This window comes from Pteropus alecto, unplaced genomic scaffold (assembly GCF_000325575.1).
Source record: "Pteropus alecto unplaced genomic scaffold, ASM32557v1 scaffold170, whole genome shotgun sequence".
Lineage (NCBI taxonomy): Eukaryota > Metazoa > Chordata > Mammalia > Chiroptera > Pteropodidae > Pteropus > Pteropus alecto.
The window spans coordinates 2428573-2451348 of NW_006429634.1; the positions used below are offsets into that span (position 1 = coordinate 2428573).

The 22776-nt window shown below is 39.7% G+C and overlaps 1 protein-coding gene, 1 long non-coding RNA gene and 2 pseudogenes across 2 annotated transcripts in view; 3 read left to right on the forward strand and 1 right to left on the reverse strand.

Moving 5' to 3' along the window:
- The first annotated feature begins 1149 nt into the window (after positions 1-1149).
- On the forward strand, positions 1150-8154 carry ZNF691 (zinc finger protein 691). Its single transcript, XM_006904004.2, has 2 exons — positions 1150-1206; positions 5355-8154. Exon 2 carries the CDS (start codon positions 5364-5366, stop codon positions 6216-6218), a length of 855 nt encoding a protein of 284 aa, XP_006904066.1. The 5' UTR covers positions 1150-1206; positions 5355-5363; the 3' UTR covers positions 6219-8154.
- Positions 6375-22776, reverse strand: part of LOC112485245 — a 20124-nt gene continuing 3722 nt past the window's right edge. The window contains exons 2-3 of the long non-coding RNA XR_003048389.1: positions 10434-10491; positions 6375-6454 (exon numbers count right to left, since the gene is read on the reverse strand). This is a non-coding gene — a long non-coding RNA (uncharacterized LOC112485245). The remainder of the gene's footprint in view (positions 6455-10433; positions 10492-22776) is intronic.
- Positions 9957-10075, forward strand: LOC112469262 (annotated as a pseudogene).
- Positions 18882-19004, forward strand: LOC112469929 (annotated as a pseudogene).

Sequence of the window (22776 nt, forward strand, 5' to 3'; positions counted from 1 at the left end):
TACAGTTTTATTTCTGAGTCTGCCTTCTCAGCATTTTATTTAAATAAATTTACAAACTAATAGTGTATGTGGGATATTTGTATTTCACTCGTCCATATTCAGTTTCAAACATACTTTCCTGAATATCATAATCTTAAAACTCATATTGTCCATACTGGCTGCACCTAAGGAAACTTACCAGCGGGAAAAAGATCTGATATTTGTGGAGGCAGAAGCTTGATATATATTAACTCATTCGAACCTTACAACAATTCTGCCAGGGATTTTATAGGGGAGGAAAATGGTGCTCACAATGGCTAAGTGATAGCACTGGGACTATAAATCTGGGTTATCTAGCTACGAAGACAATATTCTTTATACTGAAATACCGGGTGGATATGAGAAGCCTGTAGAAATCTAGCTTACCTATTCTATTAGACCTTTTTTTTTCTTTTTTTTTTTTTTTTTACTGAAAACAGAAAAAAAAAAGAAATCCTAATCCTGGATGAACATTAGTTGTCTTGTTCTGTCGGGACTGATGAATCACTGTCAGGTTTAACTATGTAGGTAGGACCTGGAAAAGTCCCTGTGCAGGGCCGCTGGGCGACCTAGAGGTGGCTCCTTGGACAAGGAACGTGTAGCTTTTCTGACATGAAGGACTGAGTTAGTCGATCTTTAAACTCCCTTCCAGTTCTACAGTCCTTTGATTTTAAATTATGAACTTCTATGAACCTCGAGTGAGGCACGAGACTCTAGGCTTTGTGGGATGTCTACAGGAAGGACAAGAGTCATCAGCTCAAAGTAAAGAAAAAACTCTGAGTTCATGACCCCTTGGAGGTCATGTAGGTTAGCTCTATCTCTTCTACAACTTCCCAGCTCGGTGGCCCTCCACGATGAGCTTTGAATGCCCAAAGCGCAGAAGGAAATCTGACAATCCTAGAAAGAAACCCAATCCCCATCGTGGGGTTCCCTATCTTGGCAAATTTCTCCAAGTCTAAAACCTTTCTCAGGACTACAACACCCAGCAGGCTACACCCAAAGCCAAAGCTATTGGTGGTCCCTCCTGGGTTTCTTCCGTTGTGGCAGCTAGTGAAGCCAATAGAAAGGAAAGGCAATTCTGACCAACCAATCCTGGAGGGGTAAGGCGGGTCCTTTCTAGATTCCGGCTCCGGCTCCTCCTCCGGCCCACCGAGGCGGCGCTGTCCCTGACCGAGCTGCGGGAGCGAGGTGGGTCTGGGCTGGGCCCGAGGTCGCGGGGTTAGGCGGACATGGCTTCGCTGGGGACACTGAGCTTGGCCTCCTCCCTCTTTTTAGGGAGCTAGAAGCTGTGGCTTTGCTCCTCCGACCCAATAGGGGCCCTGTGATTCCCGCTGCCCCGACCCCTGTACCCCTCCCTCGGCCCACGCGCCCGGCTGCTGGCCCCAGCCCTTACCCTCCGGCCCTTCTCCTGTTGGCCTTTTGAGTACTCCAGCCCTCCTGCCACTGACCATATCTTTGGGGTTAGCTCCTCCTCTCCCATCCCTCTGGCCCCAAGCCGGCCGGTAACTCCGAACCCAGCTCCTGTCCTCCAGAGCGCTCTTACCCTCAGACTCCACCGTCAGCTTCTCCCCTATCCACAACACACACACCAGCCTCTTGGGCCCCGGTTCCCTGGAACCTCTGATTGGCAGCGTTTGCGCCCTGTCTCTTGACCATTTTCTCGGATCCTCTGACTCCTTTGGTTCTCCTCTACCTCTGACCCGTTATCCAGCACCCCATACAATTCCCTCTTCTTCAACATCTTGCCTCTGGTCTTTCCAAGGCCCTCTACCCAATTCCTCCCAGCAGTTCTTGACTTGACCCTAAAGAACCGGAACTTTGGCCCTTCAGACCAACTTCCAGCTTGGTCCTTTCCATCTAGCCCAGGCCTTTGGCCTTCAGCATCTGACTAGCCCCATCTTCTTGGCTCTTACTTTTTAGACCTGGCCTCTTCTCCACTGCCTGAATCCCTTTCACCCTTGGTCCCTCTTGTATCTTTGAGCCTTCTGCGAACACAAACCAGATGGGCTCCATTGTTCCCGAGATCTCTGAAATGTGATGTGAAAGTGCCTTCTGTACCTTACCTGCCACTTTCTTTCCCTTAGATAATGGGTTCTCCGTCTCTGAGTTCCAATCTTGTTCACTCACCCTCCCTGCTCGAACATCACCTTTTCCATGAAGCTGCTCATCCCCAATCTCTTCAGGGAGATATGCCTGTGTCATCTGAATTCCCATGGCACTGTTTTTTCTTCCTTCCTTCCTTCTCTTTCTCCTTCCCTTTATCCCTCTCTCTCCTTCCAATACTACTGTGGTGCATAAAAGCATTGGCTTTGCAATGATGGACATAGATCTCAGTTCTGCCACTCACTTTGCTGTGTGCCCTTGGACAAGTTATAATTTCTCTGTGCCTCAGTTTCCTCATTTCTAAAATAAGTTGTGAAAATGAAACGAGATGATTCATATATACTGTTTAGTTCAGGGCCTAGCACTTGGTACGATCTTAAAAAATACTATTATTATTATTGGTTCCTGTATAATCTGCCAGGTGCTGTTTGAGGCACTGAGTGGGTACAAAGGTGTTTAAGGCACAGCCCCTGTCCCCCCGGAACTTAACCTTCTACTGTACAAGTTTCTTGAGTTCATGGCCTGTTTCACTGCACTGTACCATAAACTGTTTGAGGGTGGTAACCACAATCCTAAATCTTTTCACTCTTGTTTTGACCCAGCATTCAGCCCTGGGTTGAGTCAGAGCATGGTAAGATATAGGTTCTCAGAATAGCCGGATTGGAAGTGAGTGGAGGCTGTGTAGCTCATTGCATGGAGCCCTCGGTGGGGTGGGCACAGGCGGGAAGTGAATTAAGATCATATTCACTCACACATTCAAAAACATTTGAGCAGTGGGCCTTGTGTTGGGTAGAGATTACCAAAATAACCCAGTCCCTGCCCTCAAGTTGCTTGTAAACTATTAGTGGAAACAGACGTAAACAGATAATTGCAAATTACTGTAAAAGTAAGTACAAGATTCTGTGCAGGCATAAAGGAGGAAGTGGGCAGGAATCAAGAGATTGCTGAAGAACAGTGAGTGGCAATGGGCACAAGTAAGCATGAAATAAGTTCTGGAGACAGGCCATGCCTTCATTTATTCAACTCATTCAGCACGTATTCATTAAGGATCTACTCTGACTGCCACTACTCTAAGAGTTTGGGTTACGTTAGTGAATAAAACAAAGACTCTGGCTCTCATGGGACGTAAGTTTTAACAGAGAAGACAGACAATAAATAACAGACATAATAATTGGAATGGTAGAAGGTGAGAAGTGCTGTGGAGTAGGAGGACTGGGAGTGTGGGAGGGGTTTGTAATATTTAAAAGCATGGTCAGGGATCAGTGAATAAATATCAAAGAATAAATCATTTCTGGCATTTACTTGCAGTTTGAAAATGAAACAAGCCAATTATTTTTCACATTGCTTATTTAGATTCTTCAAGAAACACTTTCTAATTGATTTGTTTTAAATAAAGTTTTATTGGTACATAGTCACACATTCATTTATATATTGTTTATAGCTGCTTTTACAATACAATGTGGCATAGTTGAGTAGCTGCAACAGAGACCCTATGGCCCCAAATATTCATTCAATATTTACTATCTGGCCCTTTACAGAAAGCTTGCCGACTGCTACTTCTTAAAAATTTGAGGCTCTTTCCATATTTTACAATTTAGATTATATACAGTCTTGTACCATTTTACAATTAAAAATTTTTTTTTTTCCTAAGATCACATAGGGATCTTTTTCATTCTTGTATTCTCTACAGGGCTGGGACATAGTGTCTTCAACAAATGTAATAGTGGCTGCCATTTGCTGAATGACAAGTACATGCCACACACTACAATGAGCATATTCTAGGCATTTTCTCTAACACAAAGTCCTGCAGTGTAGGTTGGTGTCACAATTATAGTGATGTGGGAGTTGAGGCTCAGAGTGGTTGAAAAATTTGCAGAGTTATAAGGGTAGTTTTTGTCACCATTGGGCTCCAACCTAAATGTCATTAGTGCCCTTCCATTACTCGTTTTCTAAAAATACTTGCCGACGTGAAGGAATTACTAATCTTTCCTTTTCTATCATCAATGTCCTATCATATCTGTGCTTCCTTCCCTTATCCCCTTGTTCACGTCCCTCTGTACAGTATCTTCACCAGCCCACTCTGCCTTTTGAAATGTCAGTATTTCTTCAAGGCCCAGAGGAACACCACACTCTCCTCTGATCAGATGTGCTTTTTCCCCTCATTCCTCGTTCTTGGCTGTAGGACCTTAAAGGAGTCTGCAGCTTAGCAGGCATTTATTAATGTTTGCAAAAAGAAGGCCCAGTGCTGGTCCCTGTGTGTGTGTGTGTGTGTGTGTGTGTGTGTGTACGTGGCATGTAAGTGTGTGGTTGTGTATGGTGTGAGAGTATAGCTATATATGTGTATGGTGTGTGATTGTGTAGCCATGTATGTAGCTGTATGTGGGAGGGCTGTGTATGGTATATTTGTGTGATATGTATGTATATGGCTGTGTGTGCTGTGAGAGATTGTGTGGTGGTATGAGTGTGTGTGTGTGTGTGTGTGTATGTGGCTGTGTATGTGTGCCTGAGTGTGGTATTTATGTGTGTTGTGAGAACGTGGCTGTGTGGTGTGTGAGTATGGCGTGTGTGTGTGCATGTGGTTGTATACAGTGTTTGAGAGGGGAAGTGTACTGATCAATCAGAACAGACACAGCCCAGGCCCTGCAGTAGGTCTTGGAGGTCTCAAGTGTTACTCTTTTAGTTGTTGTGAGGTCTGGGGAAGGGAACGGTGGCAGAACACTTAAGAAGATTCAAAGCTGGGCCTTGTAAACAACTAGGAGAGCTTCAAGAATTAGAGGTTCTGTTATATTCATTTTGAAAGCAGGCAAAACTTTTAAAGAAGGTTTTTCAAAAAAGATCAAGAGGAGTTTCAGTGAACAATTAGGCAGTAAAACTAAACTCATACTAAAATGGAAGCTCCTTTACTTACACTTGAATTATAGTCTAGACTGTTATTGCTTAGTGGTATTAAGAAAAATGATAATATTCAGATTGCACAAACATCATCTGTTGGTGGCGGATAAAGCAGTGCCTTCTTTTTCTTCTGGTTTGGTAGCTTTAAATATCTGTGGAAGTTTGTCACTTGCAAGTTAGTAGGAAAAGGCATTCTATGCAAGCATTCTAGTTAATTGAGGTTACTTCTGATAAATGGTTCCATGGGGAAGGTGTATGTCCCTCCAAACAGAACAAAAGGTTTCCTGTGGTCAGGCCTGACCTGAGGAATAAAGGTGTTGGCCATTTGTGTTCATTCTCAGGGTTCAGAGATGGGCAGTGAGAAGGAGCAGAGTCCAGAGCAGCACCTGCCTGAGGAAGGGGAACGGGGTAAGCCTTGGCGAGTGGATGACTCAGAGAGTTTTCGGATCCCGGATGGGGAGAAAGAGCATGGGCAGGAGAGCCAGTCTGAGGGGCCACAAGGGATTCATCCAAAAAAGCCATGGCAGAAAGTCACTGTCTCTGCTGGAGAGCCAGGGGACCCGATGGCTCATCCAAGGTTGGAGGCGGATGAGAAGCCTTTTATATGTGCCCAATGTGGCAAAACCTTCAACAATACCTCCAATCTGAGAACTCACCAGCGGATCCACACTGGCGAGAAACCTTATAAGTGTTCTGAATGTGGCAAGAGCTTCTCCAGAAGCTCCAACCGCATCCGGCATGAACGGATCCACTTGGAAGAGAAGCACTACAAATGTCCCAAGTGTCAGGAGAGCTTTCGGCGACGCTCTGACCTCACCACACACCAGCAAGATCACCTGGGCAAGCGGCCATACCGCTGTGACATCTGTGGCAAGAGCTTCAGCCAGAGTGCCACGCTGGCTGTGCATCACCGGACCCACCTTGAGCCAGCGCCATACATCTGCTGTGAGTGTGGGAAGAGCTTCAGCAACAGCTCCAGCTTTGGGGTGCACCACCGCACTCACACAGGCGAGAGGCCTTATGAGTGTGCCGAATGTGGGCGGACCTTCAGCGATATCTCCAACTTTGGAGCACACCAGAGGACCCACAGAGGGGAGAAGCCCTACCGATGCACTCTGTGTGGGAAACACTTCTCTCGGAGCTCAAATCTCATCCGTCACCAGAAAACACACATGGGAGAGCAGGCTGGGAAAGATTCCAGCTGAAGGAGAATGAGGGAGAGAACGAGAGACTCCAAACTAGTGTAGGAAGATCGTTAGGATCTGCTGCTACCCCCTTGACCTCAAGCCCTTCGTCCCACTTTGGAGAATGGTTTCCTGTTGCCTGTGAAGCCAGGATCTCTAGGAAGTTCTGAGAAGGGACTCCGAGTAAAAATCCTTGTTCCTTTCCAGGCCAGTTTCTTGTCTCAGAAAGTCAGAGGATCTGGTCTTCGCTTCATCTCCTTGGGGTGAAAGAGAAATAGGGTAGGCTTAGTACATGCTCATATAGTTAGGGTAACTGTCCCTGGCCTTTGAGAATGTACCTGTGAATGGGCATCACTGTATGAAGGTCCTCCAAATTGTCTATGAACTGTTTAGGGCACACTGCAGTGGCCTGCTAGTTGCCATCTGCTGTGCCCCAAATGGGCTGGGAGGAGCAGACTTCTCAATAGAAGGAGCCTCCCTGGCCCAGAGAAGAAGTCTGAGGTCCTGCCTTAGGAATGAAAGAGAAGCCCTTAGGGAGCCATGATCCAGGAACCTTCACACTCCCCTATGTCTGTGACTTGTTATCCCCATCCCAACTTGCATCTGTTCCCCAAGTGATTAGCAGTAAAACCCTTCAATGAAAAGGACCTGTGTACTTATTTGGGGGCATCACAGACGTGGGGTGCTGGGGAGATGGTGTTTCTGCAGCTACCCTCTAAGGGAGTTGAATTTCAAGACAGACATAGTGGATGGTTGCTCTGGAAAGGAAAAGAAGGCAGGCTGAGTCTCTAGGCCTTTGAGAAGGGAGGATAAAGGAAAGGAAGCGACATTAATTGAGCATCCACTATATGCCATAGATTCTACCGGTCACATTTACATTTTTTATTTCATTTGTCACAGCAACCCTCAGGGAATAAGATGAGGAAAGGTAAAGTCACTTGCTGTGAAGTCACACAGCAGGTATGTGGTAGAACCAGAGTTCAAACTTGGGCCTCCCTTGATTCTGAGCTGATGCTCTTTTCACTACATTGACCTTGTTGACTTCTGAAGAAGGAGCAGCTTAGAGGGCTGGCCTGGGACCAAGTGATTGCCTGGAGGTGGAAGCTAGTATGGCCTCTTGATTGGGCCCTGGACCATTTGCTGTGTGGGAAGTTAGTGCCAACTTTTTCAACTTTATTGATAGAGCACTTATTCTGAGCCTAGGAAAAATGACTGTGGCAGGGAGTAGGGGGTGAGGGGTGGGGGAAGATGAACCCATAATGTGAGTCTTTGCCCTTAGCAGCAATAGTTTAGTTTCCAAGTCTGAGACAAGTTGGCAGGATCGTGCCTGTCTTCCTGCCCTGGTTTAGGCCTGGCTTCACATGGCAGATTTCAGTGTTTTCTACATGGAAGTTTAGTGTTCACCCAGATTTCCTCCAACAAATATAAAAGACTCTCTACTTCTTACCATTCTGGGGTCCTGCTCCTCCAGAGTAAGGGACCCTCTTCATTTGTAGCTAGCTGACAGAATGTGAATCTGGCACCAGGCTTGGAACTGACACCACCCATGTGACTTGACCTATCGCATGGGACCCTGCCACTCACCTACATCTTCTTTACACTCATCTTACTGAATTCTCGAAACCACCCTGAAGTTAGAATTATCTGCATTGGATAGTTGAAGAAACAGGTTGATAGAAAGTGACTTACCCAAGATTACATGGCACGTAAATGGCAGGATCAGGAACTGAAATTTCTGCCCAAATGAAAAGCCTGTATTTTTTTCAACTATAAAAGAAGCCTTCCCAAATGATTCTCTGACATTGGTAGGAGACTTTACAGTTTACAAAGCACTTGATTTCAGAGACATTTTCCTACTCCTTGAAAATCTCAATTCAAAATACTTTAAACATAGTAACCCAAACTTGCATGTATGAATTCCCACACTCCCTAATAATAAAAGTTGCCATCTATCAAACATCTGCTGAGCACCAGTTATTGTACACCTATTACCCTTTATAACTGTCCTGCAAGGTAGCAGTATCCTCATTTTCAAGATAAAATTCCGAGAGGTTAAATGACCTTATCTAATAACTGAGCTGGGATTCAAATCAAGTATGTCTGATTCCAAACCAAGCTCTTCATTATTTATACCCATGACCAAGCTAGGTGTGTTGTTCTCCTCTTAGTCTGGGGAGATTGGTATCATCATCCTTCCAGACTTAGAGCCTTCGTGACAACTACTGTTAACTTTTTGGGACTCTCTGCTGCCAGTAAGACCCCGGACCAATGCACCAGGCAATCTGCTTTGATCATGGTACATAACTTGCCAGCTAATCTCATTCACCCTTTTTGGACCAAGTTCATAGGCTAGGATTTCTGTGTTGTCCAGACATGTGAGTCTTGACTAGTCCATTTATTCACTCTCTGACTTCCTTGTTTAATTTCCTTTATTTTCTCCTTCATTCCCTTTTCCTCTTCCCTTTCTCTCTTTTCACTCCCCCCGTTTCCTCCCTCCAAGCTACTAGGAAGACTGACAATGAGAACTGGCTCCTATGTTCTGAGTGCAGAAGGTGTCCGGGGAACACAGGTCAAAATGGTTAACTCTGGAAGGGGAGGAGAAGGCTGAATGATGACTGAATTTAGTCTTGAAGAATGAACAGGGTTTACTGAGAAGAAGGGAAGGCTTAGTGTTTTAGAGAATGGTGAAATGTTTGATGTAGTTGAGAGTGTCCTGTATGAGGAGCAGATGGGACTGGCAACGTAGATGGAGGCCAGATCACGAAGGGTGTTAGATGCCAGGATAAAAAATTTGAGACTGTACAATAGAGAATTTAAAGCAGGGGAATGTCATGATCACATTCATCCTTTAGGAAGAACATTCAGGTTAGTGTGGAGGGTGAACTAAAGGGGGTCAAGTAAGCAGGTACCAGCTGGGGCTCTTCTGACCCACAGAGATCTCTGTATGATTGCCTCACGGCCAATTACACAGAATAGGAGAGTCCAAATCCTCCACACAATTTCTATAGGTTCCCAGGTCTTATGCTTTTATGGTCTCTTGCCCGAGGTTCAAGCCTCTGTTTTGTCCCCATTAGCCCTATCACAAAACTAAGCACCTTTACTGGCTTTCTTGAGAAATTCTGTCACACCAAGCATTTTGTACGTTTAGAATCCTTTTGAGAAATTGGGAATCTTGGGGAGGGGTTACATGTTACGAGCTTACTCTCCTCTCTCCTTCTATTTCTGCCTTCACCTGCTCTCTCCCAGAATGCCCTGAGAACTCTAGGTTGTTTTACTGTATTATAAAAAGCTGTTTAGCTTTCCTCAGCCCCTGATGCCAGTTTGCATACACAGACACATCTAGGAGCTCAGCAGAACAAAGCCCTCACCATTTAACAGCATACACCCACCCCATAAAGCAGTTGCAAAAATAAAAAAAAAAAAACTCTTGGAGATTTGCAAAGCATGTAAACATTAAAGTTTCAAGACAGTAGTCTGAACACAAGTGATTGACTCTCTTTCCTTCTGAGACCCCATTAAAACAACAGAAAAGGAGTATAAACATAGCAAAGAGGACGGCAGGGAAGACGGGTGGCAGGTGCAGAGACTTCAACAAATTTCTAGAAGCAGATGACATACATTGATGGCTCAGAAGAATGAAGGAAGCCATAGCTTAGATGCTGGCAATGGAAATGCGAGCCAGTCTTCCTGGCAAAATCCCAGAGAGTCTGCGAGTTCAAAATTAGAAAGTACTAAGGGCAGACATAAAAAGTGGACCTAGTCTACGGCCATGCCACCCTGAACACACTCAATCTCATCTGATCTCGGAAGCTAAGCAGGGTTGTGCCTGGTTAGTACTTGGATGAGAGACCACCTAGGAATACTGGGTGCTGTAGGCTTAAAAAAAAAAAAAAAGTGCATCTAAAAACTAGGGAGTTTATAGAAGTCTGTCTATGCAGAAGCTTGTGCCAGTCCCCGCCCCGCTTCCCCCAGTACTCTTATCTCCAGAATGGAAACTAGCACTTACCTCCAGACACACACACACACACACACACACAGACCTCCACACACACACACACACACACACACAAAAACCCTCCCCCAAAAACCCAGAAGGCTCATTCTATAGAAATCCAATAAATCTTCAGGAAAAATCTAATGTGTTTAGTTTGGTGTTGACATCCCAGAATAAAACTTGTCATTCTGACATTTACAAACCCTCCCTCTATGCCCCCCAACTATCGCCCACCAACTTACCCTATAGTCAAGCCTGTCAGTAAACCTTATTCATTCTTCCTGTTCAAGAGGGTGGCTTCTGAGGGAAAAAGATACAGCAACAGAGGAAACAAACTCAATTACTGAAATTAATCAACTTGGTCTCTTATTTCGTAAACAGACAATCAGGAGCACCAGAATTATGTAGATAGCCAGAAGCATAAGAGAGGGGCACGATGAGTTTCTGCCATGATAAGACAGGGGCACATCTTACTGTATATGGTATCTTACTATTGCCATTGGCCATTTCCCCCCACATTTTAGCATATCTAGAATTGGGGTGGTTGAATTATTGATGCTGTTTTAGATAAATGAAATATCACATTACGAGAAAGAGATGAGGCAGTGACCTCAACAAGATGGCAGAATAAAAAGTCCAAGTCTTCACTCTCTAACAGAAACACCGACTTAACAATAATATATGGACCAAAGTACCTTAACGAGAACTCCACAAACCTGCAAGCTAGCATGGCTCAGCTCAGGTTGTTCTCAGGGTGGTGGTGGGAGCAGTGGGGAGAAGAATGGAACATGCATCCAACGTTATGGCTTTTCAGAGGGCTGCCTGAGGGACTGGTTTCTGTCTTGCCTGATCTGGGGTACTGATAGGGAGCCAAAATACTCTGGATGCCACTGAGCACAACATACTTTTGGATGTGGCTGAGTGGGCTGGCTTGGGGCTGTAGCACCAGAAAATCTGTAGTACCACAAACAGACACTGGAGGGAGCAAGAGATAAGAAAAAATCTGAAAAAAAGCGGCAACCTTAGCAACCTCTCTAATTGGGAAATTAGCCTCACAAGCTCAGAGAAGTCACATCCACCAAAAAAGTTTTCTGAGGTCCCCAGAATCTCTAGCCAGGCTGATTATTAAAGGTCTTCCCCTGCCTGAAACCAGTCTATTAAAAAACAAAAACCAAAAAAACAGGAAAATGATGCATGAACAAAATGAGGATATCAACAAAAGGAAACTTAAAAAGAATCAAACAAATCCTAGAGCTGAAGAACACAATAACTGAATTGTGAAATTCATTAGAAGGGTTCAACAACATACTTGATCAAACAGAAGAAAGAATTAGCTAATTCAAACATAGGTCATTTGAAATTATTGATTCAGAGGAACAAAAACAAAAAAGAATAAAGAAAAATGAACAAAGCCTAAGGGACTTATGGAATACCATAAAGCTGACCAATAAAGGCATACATCAGAGATATTATGGGTTTGGTTCCAGACTACTGCAATAAAATGAGTATCACAATAAAGAAAATCATAATCTTTTTGCTGGTGGAGCATCTTGCCTTCAATTTGTAAAAAAAATGCAACAACTATGAAGTTTAATGAGGCAAAATACAATACAACAAGGTATGCCTATCTATGCATTATGGGAGTTCCAGAAGAAGAAAAAGCAGGAAAGGGGCAGAGAGCTTATTTGAAGAAATAATGGCCAAAAAACTCCCAAAACTGAGGAAGGAAATGGACATCCAAATTCAAGACACTCAAAGAACTTTTAAGTATGATGAATACAAAGCAGCCCACATCAAGAAATATTATAATCAAACTGTCAAAAATCAAAGACAGAAACTTCAAAGCAGTAAGAGAGAAGCAACTTGCGATATACAAGGGAGGTTTCATAAGGTTATCACTGTATTCTCAGCAGACACCTTACAGGCCAGAAGTGAATGGGTTGATATATTCAAAGGGCTGAAAAGAAAAAAATTCTGCCAATGAATAATACTATATCTGGAAAAAATATCTTTCAAAATGAAGGAGAAATAAAGACTTTCACAGATAAGCAAAAGCTGAGGAAGTTCATCACCGCTAGGCCTGCTTTACAAGAAATACTAAAGGCAGTACTCAAGTTGAAACAAAAGGATGCTAGATAGAAACATGAAAGCATATAAAAATATACAACTTGCTGGTAAAGATAAAAATATAGACAAATGGAGAATACAGTAATGCACTGCTTAACAATAGGGATGTTCAGAGAAATGCATCATTAGGTGATTTCATTGTGCAAACATCATGAAATACACAAAACTAGATGGTACAGCCTATTATACACCTAGGCTACCTGATAGAGCCTATTGCTCCTAGGTTACAAGCCTGTATAGCATGTACATACTGTACATGTACATACTGTACAAAACAACATCAGATTAAATCAAGCACAGAGGAAAATGATGTAATCAAGAGACTCAGTAAATATGAGATGTATGAGGCTGCTGCCAGCATAACATGGCATACTGTTTTACAGCAAACTTTTTAAAATAAGTATGGAGAGTACACTCTAATGATTTAAAAGTATAATAATACATAAGCCAGAAACATAGTTATTTATTATATTATCAAGTATTCTGTATGGTACATATTGCATGTACTATAATTTCATAAAACTGGCAGTGCAAGTTTGTTTACACTAGCATTACCACAAACACATTAGTAATGCTTTGTGCTATGATGTCATGACGGCTAAGACATCACTTGGGTGGTAGCTCCATTATCATCTTATTGGTCCACAATCGTATATGCAGTCATTGTTAACCAAAACATTGTAATGTGACATGTGACTGTACTGTAATACTGTAATGTTGTTGCCAAAAGCACTTTTAATTTTAGTATAGAATTTAAAAGACAAAAGCATAAAAATAATTATAACTATGAAACTATGTTAATGGATACAGTTTATATAAAGATGTAATTTGTGACATCAGTAACATAAAGTGGGGTGGAAGATGCAAAAGAATTGGATTTTTAAAGTTATTATTGGCTTAAAACAGATTATTGTAACTATAAGTTGTTTTGTGTAAGCCCTACAGTATTCACAAAGAAAAAATACCTATAGAAGATACAGAAAAGAAAATGAGAAAAGAATCAAAGCATGCCAATACAAAAAATCAACAACACACAAGGAAAGCAAAGAGAGGAAAAGAGGACAGAGTGGCTACAGGACAGACATAAAACAATGAAAAAAAAATGACAATAGTAAGTCCTTTCCTTTTACTAATTACTTTAAATATAAATGGATAAACTCCTCAATCAAAAGACTTTGAAGTGGCTGAACAGATTAAAAAAAAAAAAAGCCTATACCCAACTACACGCTGTCTACAAGAGATTTGCCTTATATGTAAAGACACATAAATTGAAAGTGAAAAGAAGGATAAAGATTCTATACAAATAGTAACCAAAAGAGAGTAGAAGTAGCCATATTTATCAGACTAAATAGATTTTAAGTCAAAAACTGACACGAGACAAAGAAGGGCATTATATAATAAAAGGCTCAATCCACCAGGAAGATACAACAGTTATAAACATATATACACTTAACATTAGAGCACTGTAATATATAAATCAAATATTATCAGAAGCGTAGAGAAAAATGGACAGTAACACAATAGTAGTAGGATATTTCAACATCCCACTTTCGATAATGAATAACCAGACAGAAGATCAATAAGGAAACAGGACCTGAAAAATACAGTAAATCAATTGGACCTAAAAAATATAGAGAACATTTCCCAAACATCAGCAGAATACATATTCTTCTCAAGTACACATGGAAAATCCCCCAGGATAGATCAACTTAGGCTACAAAACAATTCTTAACAAAAATTTAAGAAAATTTAAATCATACCAAGTTTCTTTTCTGATTACAATGGAATGAAACTAGAAATCAGTAACAGAAGGAAAATTAGAAAATTCACAAATATGTGGAAAAAAACCCAAAACATTCATGAACAATCAATGAATCAAGGAAGAAATCACAAGGGAAATCAAAAAATATTTTGAGACAATGAAAATGAAACACTATATACCAAAATTTATGAGATACAGAAAATCAGTACTAAGAGGGAAGTTTATAGCTACATTAAAAAAATCTCAAACCTAACTTTATGCCTCAAAGAACTAGGAAAAGAAGAATAAACTAAACCCAAAGTTATCAGAAGGAAGGAAACAATAAAGATTAGAGAAGAAAATGAAATAGAGATTAGAAAAACAACTATAGAAAAAATATTTTTTGAAAAGATCAAATTGGCAAACCCTTAGCTAAACTAAGAAAGAAAAGAAGAAACGACTCAACAAAAATCAGAAGTTAAAGAGGAGACATTGCATGATGCCATAGAAATAAGAAGGATCTTAAGAAACTACCATGAACAATTACATGCCAACAAGTTGGATAACCTGGAAGAAATGGATAAATTCTTGGAGACACAACTTACCAAGACTGAATCATGAAGAAATAGAAAATCTGAACAGACCAATAACTACTAAGATTGAATTAGTAACCCAAATGCTCCCAACGGAAAAAAGTACAAAACCAGATGGCTTCATGGGAGAATTCTACCAAATATTTAAGGAAGAATTAACCCAAATTCTTCTCAAATTCTTCCCAAAAAAATCGAAGGAGGAGGAACATGTCCAAACTCTTTTTATGGAGCCAGCATTAACCTGATACCAAAGTCAGACAGACACCACAAGAAAAGAAAACTACAGAATATGATGCAAATATCCTTAACAAGATCCTAGCAAACAAATTCAACAGCATGTTAAAAGTATCATACAACATGCCATGTGGGATTTATTCCAGGGTACATGATGGTTCAACATATGAAAATCAATAAATGTAATAAATCACTAACAGATGAAGGACAAGACTCACATTAGCATCTCAATTGATGCAGAATAAGCATTTGACAAAATTCAACATCTTATCATGATAAAAACACTCAACAAACTAGGTATAGAAAAAATCTACCCTAACATAATAAAGGCCATATATGAAAAGCCCACACGGAATATTATACTTAATGGTGAAAAACTGAAAGCTTTTCCTCCAATTTTAGGAACATAGCAAGAATGCCCACTTTCAACATTTTTATTTTAATAGTACTTGAAGTCCTAGCCAGAGAAATGAGAGAGGTAGATAGACAGATAGATAAAGGCATTCAGATTCAACAGGGAGAAATAAAATTATCTGTTTACAAATAACCTGATCTTATATATAGAAAACCACGAAGAATCCACAAATAACTGTTAGAACTAATAAAATTCAGTAAAGTTGTAGAATAGAAAATCAACATACAAAAATCAGTTGCATTTCTATGCACTAACACTGAACTAACTGAAAAGGAAATTAAGAAAACAATCCCATTTACAATAGCATCAAAAAGGATGAAATAGGAATAAGGAGGCGAAAGACTTGTACACTAAAAACAACAAAACATTCTGGAAAGAAGTTAAAGTAGACATAAATGAATAAATATTACATGTTCATGGATTAGAAGACAATATTGTTAAGACGTATATACTACCCAAAGTGATACACAGATTCAATACTATTCCCATCAAAATCCTAGCGTTTTTTACAGAAATAGAAAAAAAAAAAATCCTAAAATTCACACTGAACCACAAAAGATCCCCAAAAGCCAAAGCAATTTTGAGAACAAAGCTGGAGGCATTACACATTCTGATTTTAAACTATATTAACAAAGCTATAGTAATCAAAATAGTATGGTGTTGGTATAAAGAAAGACATAGAGAACAATGACACAGAATAGAGAGTCTAGAAATAAACTCACACATAAACAGTCAGTTAATCTTTGACAAGACAGCCAAGAATACACAATGGGGAAGAACAGTTTCCTGAACAAATGGTGTTGGGAAAATTGGGTATCACATGCAAAAGAATTAAATTGGTCTTATCTTACACCATACACAAAATTCAACTCAAAATGGCTTAAAGACTTAAACATAACACCTGAAACTGTGAAAGTCCTAGAATAAAACATACGGGAAAATCTTCTTGACATCAGTCTTGGTAATTTCTTAGATATAACACCAAAATCACAGATGACAAAAGCAAAAATAGACAAATGGGACTACATTAAACTGAAAAGTTCCAAACAGTAAACTACCAACAAAATGAAAAGGTAACCTACAGAATGGAAGAAAATAGTGCAAGCCCTATATCTGATAAGGGGTTAATATCCAAAATATATAAGGAACTCCTACTACTCTGTTGCAAAATAAAACTCCAAAAACCCTATTAAAGAATAGATAAGAATGTAAATAGACATTTTTTCCAAAGAAGACATACAAATGGCCAACAGGCATACGAAAAGATGCTCAACATCTCTAATCATCAGGGAAGTGCACAATTAGTTGTTACCTAAGAGCTGTTGGAACCGCCACTATTTAAAAAGAAAGTAAGTACTGGTGAGGATGTAAAGAGATTGAAATCCTTCTACACTGTTAGTGGAAATACAAAATGGTGCAGCTATTATGGAAAATAGTATGGATATTCCTCAAAAAATTAAAAATTGAACTACCATATGATCCAGCAATCCCATTTCTGGGTATATATTTAAAAGATTTGAAAATAGGATCTCAAAGAGATATCTACACTCCCATGTTCACTGCAGCATTATTCACAATAGCCAAGATGTATAAACTACTAAATATCCATTAGTGTAGAATAAAGAAAATGTGGTATATACATACAATAGAATATTAATCAGTCTTTAAAAAGAAGGAAATCCTGCCACGTGCAACAAAATTGAGGACATTATGTTGTGAAGTGAGCCAGTCACAATAGGATAAATACTGTATGATCCCACTTATCTAAAATAGTCAAGCTCAAAGAAGCAGAGAGTAGAATGGTGGTTGCCAGGTGCAAGGGAAATGGGGAGGTGTTGTTTGATGCGTATAAAGTTTCAGTCATGCATGACGAGTTCTAGAGACAATATTGTGCCTATAACAATACTGTTTGTACACTTAAAATTTGTTGAGAGTAAATCTCATGTTAAGTGTTTTTACTACAATAATTAAATGAATGAATGAATGAATGAATGAACAAATCAATGAAATGTAAAGGCACCTTCCTCTTGGCCAGAACCACCATCTTCCAGTAATTCATCAAAATGACCAACACAAAGGGAAGTAGCAGCTATATGCTCTTTAGGCCTTTTAGAAAACATGGAGCTGTTCTTTTGGCCACATACATGAGAATATACAAGAAAAGTGATATTGTAGACATCAAGAGAATGGACACTGTTCCAAAAGAAGCACCCTACAAAGGGTCTCGTGGCAAAACTGGAAGAGTTTACAATGTTACCCAGTATGCAGTTGGCATTGTTGTAAACAAAGTAGGGGCAATATTCCTGCCAAGAGAATTAATGTACGTATTGAGCATGTTAAGCACTCTAAGAGCTGAGACAGCTTCCTGAAATGTATGAAGGAAAATGATCAAAAAAAGAAGGAAGCCAAAGAGAAAGGTACCTGGGTTCAACTGAAGCTCCAGCCTGGTTTACTCAGAGAAGCACACTTTGTGAGAATGAATGGAAAGGAACCTGAGCTGCTAGAGCCCATTCCCTATAAATTCATGGCATGATAGTTGTTTTTATTTTTTTAAAGATCTCTAATTGAAAAAAAAGAAAAAAAAAAAAAAAAGATATTCCAGACAATTACCAAAATAAAGCCAGTGTGTAGTCATGTTAATATGAAAAATCTGGCAATAACGGGGAACATATTACTTGGGTTAAAAAGGGCCATGTAGTGATGAGTTACAATTTAATACATAATAATCCTGAAGCTATGAACACATAATAAAACCTCAAAAGTTGGATGTGGCCTTGTTACTTTTGGGTGGAAGCTCTAAGAAGCAGTGTGTGTTTTGCTTCCTGCTCTCATTTCCCCTTGCAGTGGCAATCACACTGTCCCTATAGTGCCTTCTCCATCACCCTGGGTCCCAGAGTGAGGATGAAGAAAATCCTACTAGCTAATTTATGATGCACATGGAGCATGAGCAAGAAATAAATCTTTAATGGATTGTGGTTTTTTTTGACAGTTTTATTGAGATATAATTGGCATACAATAAACTATACATATTTTAAGTGTACAATTTGATAAGTTTTGACACAGGTATGCACCTATAAAGCCATCACCACAATCGAGATAATGAACACATCTATCATCCCCAAATTTCCTCAGGCCTTTTGTGATCTCTCCTTCTCAACTTCACCCTCTACTTGGTTCCAGGTGACCACTGAATCAGCTTTGGTCATAGTAAACTTGCTTGCATTTTCTGAAATTTTATAGAAGAGGAATCATACAATGTATACTCTTGTTTTGTTTTTTCTTTCACTCAGCATAATTATTTTGAGATTTATGCATGCCGTAGTATTCATAAATATTCCATCCCATTTTTATTGTTGTTATATTCCATTGCACGGCCATATATTTATATGTTTATCCATTCACTTATTGATGGACATTTTGATTGTTTCCAGGTTTTGGCTATTACAAATAAAGCTGCTATGAATATTCCTGTAGAAGTCTTCGTATGGATACATGCTTTCATTTGTCTACGGTAAATACCTAGGAATGGCTGGATCAGATCATAGGTGTATGTTTACCTTTTAAAGAAACTGCCAAACTGGTCTATGGCCATGCCACCCTGAACGTGCTTGATCTCATCTGATCTTGGAAGCTAAGCAGGGTTGGTTGGGCCTGGTTAGAACTTGGATGGGAGACCACCCAGGAATACCAGGTGCTGTAGGGGTAAAAAAAAGAAACTGCTGAATGTTTGACAACAGTGTAGCATTGTGGTTTTAATTTTTCATTTCCACAATGACTAATGATATTGAAAATCTTTTATGAGCTTATGTGGCATCCATATATCATCTTTAGTGAAGTGTCTGTTCAAATATTTGCCTGTTTTTATTGGTTTATTTGTTTTCTTTTTCAACTCAAAACTTCTAGTCTTTGAACTAGAAGTTTTTATTAAGAGAATAAAAAGATGAGTGGGCAGGGGTATGACTTTTAACAGTAGCATGAGATCTTTGGGCTGACAGAATAGCTCTGTATCTTGACTGTGGTGGTGATAGTTATGCAAATATGCATATGTGATAACAGAACTATAAACATACATTGTACCAATGTCATGTTCCTGGTTTTGATAGTGTATCATAATTATATAAGATATAACTGAGATTATAGAAAATATATATTAGTTTCTGCCCCCTGTACTTGGTGCAAAACTCCTAAAACTCTTATAATTTTCTAAATGATAAAGGCACTAGGGACATCTTTTGTTCTAATATTTAGTCTTTGACCCTGATTCCTGATACAATGTGCTAAATTCCTTGGAATTTCCTAGGTGATACAAGTATCTTTTGTTCTAATGAGGTGACTCTGGGTGGGTTCCCGGATAACTCCTGGACGGAGACTGATCACCAGAAAGACAGAGCCATGATTAGAAACTTGGAATTTTCAGGCACCCCCCCTCCCACTCTCTAGAGAGGCGAGAGGGGCTAGAAATAGAGTTATTAATTGATCACGACTAAATGAGGAAGCCTCCATAAATTCCCAATAGTATGGTGCTTGGGGAACTTCTAGATAGGTGAATATATCCATGTACTAGGAGGGTGATGGACCCCAACTCCACAGGATAGAAGCTCCTGCACTTGAGACCCTCTCAGACCTCACCCTATGCATCTCTTCATCTGGCTGTTCCTCTGTACCCTTTATCATACCCTTTCATAAACTGGTAACATAAGTAAGTGTTTCCCTGAGTTCTCTGAGCCACTCTAGCAAATAATTGAATCCCAAGGGGAGGTGGTCATGGGAACCTCTGATTTGTAGCTAAGTCAAACAGAAGTTATAGCTAACTAACTTGGGGACCTACTGCTTGTGATTGAATCTGAAGGCGGGTAGTCTCGTGGGACTGAGCCCTTAACCTGTGGTATTTGGTGCTATCTCCAGGTAGATTGGGTCAGAATTGAGTTAAATTGTAGGACACCCAGCTGGTATGGCAGAGGATTGTTTGTTGTGGGGACAACTCCACACACATCTGGTGTCAGAAGTGTTGTGAATGTGGTGGTGGTCTGAGAGTGAAGGAGAAATACAGAAGGAAACTGAGATTTTTCTAACTCAATAACTATTGGGGGAAACTGGATGAAGGTTACACAAGGCCTCCATACTATCTCACAAATACCTGTGAATCTAAAGTTATTTTAAAATAAAAAAAATAAAAAGAAAAAAACACAGGCTTTCTAAAATAAATGGTGTTTGGACCATTGATTATCTATTAGGGAGAAATTAAATCAGATCTCTATCTTATAACAGTCCATTCCTAGAGTATTAAATATCTTAATATTAATAGAAAATTATTAGAGAATACAATATGGAAGATTGTCTTTGTAACCACAAGATAGGAAATACTTCTTAATCTGGTAAAAAAAAAAAAAAAAAAAAAAAAGAACCAAAAAGAAGAAAATTAATGTCTTTAGAGCCAGAGAAGAAGCTATAACAATGGTTCTCAAACTCAACTGCATATTGGGGGAGCTTTGAAAAATTCTGATGCTCAAGCTGCACCCAAACCAATTATATCAGATTCTCAGAAGAAGGGTGGAAAGGCGTTAGTAGTTTTTAGAGAACAACTGCATTAAAATATCTTAAGAGAGCTCAAGAATCCACTCAAATTGTGATAGAAGTTTCCTTTCTTGCACTCTGGGTGAGGTTGCAAACTTTGATCAGATGAATTACAAAAGGGTGTAATTTGAACCCAGGAGAAGGATATGGACTAGAAGTCCCTTGTTGTTATGGTGACTATAAAAGGGGCTCACTGTTTCCACATGTAGCTCAGGTATAATCATTCTGGAAGCCTGCAAAACTCAGGTCCTACTCTCCAGTGCCCAATCTCTGACTGATAATGACCTTACTGTATTAATAAACTGTCAGCCCAATAGCCTCAACATGTTTAAGATGTCAACTTCAGCCTTCCTGAGAAGGTAACTATATATCACAGTCATGAATTGTTGAGCCAGTCACCTCAACGTGGCTCCCCTAGATGGTAACTCTATCATGATTGTGAATTGTTGACCCAGTAATCTAAACTCCCTGGAAATGCTACAACTTCTTTCTTAGTGAATAAATGGCTTTTCAAACCTGAAAAAGCTTAGAATTAAATATAGAAATTATAAATAAATCAAACCTATCATATTAATACTTTGTGTTTTAAATATGTGTGTATGTATGTGTGTGTGTGTGTGTGTGTGTGTGTGTGTGTGTGTGTGTGTGTTTACATGTGGTACTTCAAGTGTAATTTTGAAAAAAAAAAATGGCACATTGAAGAATCTGGTCCATTAGCCTAATTTGATAGATTAGACATATGAGGTGTAAAAAAGTTTAGTTAAGTTTGTAAACAGTACTGGAATATTTAACAACTATATCTACTAGATTTATATGTTTTATACATATAACAAATTTTTTATTAAGTACCTGAGAAAGCTTTGCTCATTAGGGATGAAAGTTGACTGGTCAGGCATATGAAGGGTTAAAAATGAACAGAGAATATATGAAATTTACAAATTCAGTTTAAAATGCTTACTAGAATTACATTTTTATAAGTTTGAAAATTGAATTGTTTAACAGAACTTAGGTTGTTCTACCTGAGTTACTTGAACAATAATAAAAGATCTCCTTAAACCTAATTATTATTTTTATATAAATATAAGTTATCTGGGTCTATTTGTGGCTAGGTTCTTCACACTAGGTTCTTCTGATTTATAAATAGTACATTTGAAATTGAACATTTAAGACAAATAAAACCAAGGTTTTGAGTCTGTAGATGAAAAAATTTAATATTAACTTAAACCCCAAGATGCTATAAAGTCTCTTGTGCTCACAAAATCTGTCCTCAGACATGAAAAACAAAATGCCCATGGATGCTACTATTATCTGCATTTAACAGATGAAGAAACTGAAGTTTAGAAAGCTTCAAAAACCAGCAATCAACTCCATGCATGTCTGGCTCTAAAGCCTGTGCTCCCAGCCAGTGTACATGTGGCTTCTCTGTCAGACCGACCTCCTGAAAAGTCAAGTGACTGTAGAACAATCAAATCAAATCACTTCCATTGAGCGATTTACTCAACGGAAGCTAATACGTATTATGGGTTGATGTTATAGCTAAGCAGTCCATTTCAGCTCAAGGAAAGAGACTTTATTGGCTCATGCAATGGAAAAGTCTGGCTGCAGGCAGGGTTGCTGGAGACTCAACCCTGCTTCTTTCTGTTTACCTGTCTCTGTTGGTAGTGCAAGATGACTTAAGCTTCCTGGGCTCAAGTATAGCTAAAATATGGGACTGCCTCTCTTCCAACTGTTCCCACAAAATCATTGCATTTCATTGACTCTGATTAACTTATAGGTTTATTCTGGAACCAACCACTGTGGTTGGAAGAATGTGATGTTTTAACTGGCCATGCCTGGGGATAGAGGCTGACCCTTAGTGTTCAAAGTGAAATCAACTCCACCACAAACATATGAGCTGATAG

What these genes read in the sequence shown, in the direction of transcription:
- ZNF691 (XM_006904004.2), top strand. Translation starts at nt 5,364, where the DNA reads ATGGGCAGTGAGAAGGAGCAGAGTCCAGAGCAGCACCTGCCTGAGGAA.